We start from the raw sequence: 3,448 nt of genomic DNA, 5'->3' as shown, positions 1-3,448 counted from the left end.
CTAAAATTAATTTTTAATATTTCCTTCGCCTTTGCGAACTTCCCTTCCTCCTCCTCTTCCTTACCTTCCCACCATCCCCAAAACCCCAACAACTCTCCATTTTTTTCCGCAGCACCATGCCCGACCCGGAAGACCCAACAAAACCCACTTCCCAAAATGCCCTCCGGACCCCTCAGAATTACCCCGTGCCACTGTCTCCTCCTCCGCCTCCCGTCTCGAAGGACGTAGAGCTTAGCAGAGCCATGTCCGCGTCTTCAAAATCCAGTCTTTTCTCCATATCCAGAAACGACTTCGTTTTTGAAGACGAATGTCTCGTCGCCGTCAACAAGCCTCAGGGAATCTACTGCGAGAGTGTGTTCGACTCGGTCCGGAAGGTTCTCAGTGACTCGTCTGAGCCAGGTCAACTCGGTGAGTCTCTTGTTTTCTCAAATCCATTTGATTTTTATTTTTTATTTTGGGTCATGGGTATTTTGGGAAATATTTATTCTTCGTATTGAACTCCTTTTTGTTCTTCAAATCAATTCTGTGAAATGCATTTCAAGTGGACTGATAATTTGATGACTAAATAACGGACTCCTGATATCCTAATGATTCGGTTTTTGCAGAATGTTATGGATTGTTAGGCATATTAAAGACCCTTTTTATTCTAAACGACACCGTTTTTTCAACAAATAATTGGCATTTTTCAATTCAGCAATGAGAGTAGCTGGCAGTCTAATAATGGATGGAGTTAGTTTGAAAGTACTCTTGATCATAAAATGAGGTTCTAATTATGTTCAATGTTGATTTAACTGTTAAAGAAGGTCAATAACACTAGCAAAATCACATAAATGACCACTCATTTTTTGAATAAGTTAGGCTGGATACCACTTTTAAAGTCTAGTTGTTCATCAGTACCATTTTTATTGTGTAAATTATGCTTAAATTTTCTATATATATATATATATAAGGATTCTATATTTGAGTACCAAGTCTCTAGAAGTGGCATTCCTCTAATTCACGGTCTTTTGATAGAGGCTGGGCGTGCATGTGAAGGTCTATTTAATCTGGCATACAATGAGCCTGGCACATGTCACTGAACATTTAAGAAATTTTTAGTTAAGAGTTCAATGCAAAGCAGACTTTTTAGTTCTAGATGATTTGGTGCCTTAAATAGGTTGAAGTCTATGTCGTGACTGAATGCAATTGCCATTGAGGTCTTCACAGTGGGATTCGATGAACTTAGCTATAAGAAAGGAAAAATTGCTATTTTATTCAGTTTCTTTACTCTCTTGGTCATTTGCTGAGTCCGAAATCCATTTCTAGAGACTGAAGCAAGCCCACCAGAGCTCCATCTTGCGAACCGCCTTGATCGTGACACCAGTGGACTAATGCTTATCACCAAGTCACATAAAGTAGCGTCCAAGCTTGTGAAGGCGTTTACAACTCACAAGGTTTCCAAAACATATATTGCGTTTTGTGTAGGATCAGCTCCAAAGTGGGAAAATATCACCATTAAATCAGGCCATGGAAGGTCAAAGTTCGGGGCCTGGCGTGTGTATGCTGCATCAGATGTGGGCAGGACGCTTCCAGGTGGGTCGGTTGTAAGAGACATGGAAACCTCATTCGAAGTGTTGTCGGTAAATGGACAAAGGGTTTCCAAAGAGCCTTCTGAATTTAGAAAAGATGGGAATAATGTCTTAATAGTTGAAGAGAAAGCTTTAATAGATAGAGATGGAAAGAAGGATGAGATTTTGGTAAGAGCTCGTCCTAAAAGTGGAAGATCACATCAAATCCGCCTGCATTGCCAGTACCTTGGAATTTCCTTAAGAGGGGATGTCAAATATGAGGGTGTCTCCCAGTGGAAAGGGAAAACTTACAATGGTCATGAACTTCATGCCGAGAGCTTGTCGTTTGAGCACCCTATTACCAGCCTTCTAGTTGTGCTTAGCACGCCTCTGCCGATGTGGGCGAGCCAGGTAACACAGCAATGATCATGTATAGCCATTTGTTATACTTGAAAAACATTTGGCCCTCTGTTGCTTTCAGACCATAAATCTCTGCCAGAAAATGTGGTCTGATTCCTTGTATTTGGGGCATCACTATATGAAGTATGAAGTTGATTCAAGTTGGTGATTTCTCAAGTGCTAGATGTTACTCTGAGAAAAGGCTTGCAGCTACATGATATTTTTCTATTTCCCCGGCAGGACGGTGTCAAAAAACCAACAGACACTGACAGTTGTGCTGCAGCCCATCTCTCAGCAGATTTAGAATGGTTATAGATTTCCTCTAGGACATAAATTGTTCTTTTGGATTATATGGAGGAAGAAGCAGAATATGATATCTTGCGTAAAAGAATGACAAAAACACGTCATGAATATGATGAGGTAATACGGATGTAACAAGGTGCCGTGATGCAACTATTGAGTTATATTTGCCTAGTATTTCGCTTTAGGAAGTTATTAGACTTTGTTTGATCTTGACTATGACAATTTTTGCATAAAGCATTATTCATTAAACATATGTTAATGAATTTTTGTATTTTGTTATCAGTGTCGATACAATTTTTGTTCTAGATTGTTTGGTTTTAGTGGCACTAGGGGTTTGGGTGGGGTGGTTTTTTTTTTTTTTTTTTTAAGCAATTTCATATATTAAAATCTATAGTGATGGGTATTGCTATCTAGTTGACTTTTCATCAACGTGTGAAATGCTGTTCTAAATCTGCAAACTTCAGGATTTTTCTAGAGCTTTGATTTTGATTGGCATGGTAATTAGAATAACACAAACACAATATGCACCGTTACAATAAGAAGATCATTGTAATTGTCCAAGTCTGATGTCAAATCTCTTTTGTATGTTTCTTCTCCACTACTTTATATTTTCATTGGATCATCTAGAATTAAGGATCTCCTTAGCAAAAGTTCGTTTTTTGCTCGTTATTGCCAAAATTCTATCCAAACCAATATAGAAATTAGAAAGTCTAATGAACGTGGATTAGTCTCACTGGTAAAATAGTTGAGCACCAGTTGCAATGTTATAATACAAAGTGTAAAAGAGAGAATGCTGTGGAAAACTCATATTGCTTTGAATATTCTATTTATTTTGGATTTAGAGTCCGTTTAAAAGATATATTCAAACCACGTTTAAAATTTTAAATTTTTTATGAGAAAAAAAACTGTAATAGAATTAATGATTTAAGTTTTAAACATATACAAATGGGTCCTTAAATCTTTAATCTTTAATCAACGTACATAAAAGAAGCAAAATCTTTTTATTGCATTCTCCTCCATTTGTAAGTGTCAATTTCACCTTTTTTTTTACTCTTTTTCTTTTCTTTAAGCAAAATCTTTTTACTGCATTCTCCTCCATTTGTAAGTGCAATTTCACCTCTTTGTTTTTACTCTTTTTCTTTTCTTTCCTTATTTGTTCTTTCTTATCAAAACCTCCTCAACAACAAAGTTATTCCAAT

The 3,448-nt window shown here is 37.1% G+C and overlaps 1 protein-coding gene across 1 annotated transcript; it reads left to right on the top strand.

The window, feature by feature from the left end:
* LOC21385234 (RNA pseudouridine synthase 1) lies at positions 1–2,479 on the top strand. The gene is made up of 2 exons (XM_010105849.2): positions 1–408; positions 1,306–2,479. Exons 1-2 carry the CDS (start codon positions 117–119, stop codon positions 1,971–1,973), a joined length of 960 nt encoding a protein of 319 aa, XP_010104151.1. The 5' UTR covers positions 1–116; the 3' UTR covers positions 1,974–2,479.
* The last annotated feature ends 969 nt before the right edge of the window (positions 2,480–3,448 follow it).

This window comes from Morus notabilis, unplaced genomic scaffold, assembly GCF_000414095.1.
Source record: "Morus notabilis unplaced genomic scaffold, ASM41409v2 Scaffold1254, whole genome shotgun sequence".
NCBI lineage: Eukaryota > Viridiplantae > Streptophyta > Magnoliopsida > Rosales > Moraceae > Morus > Morus notabilis.
Note: the sequence above shows the minus strand (reverse complement) of the source record. Positions and strands in the feature narration are given on the sequence as shown.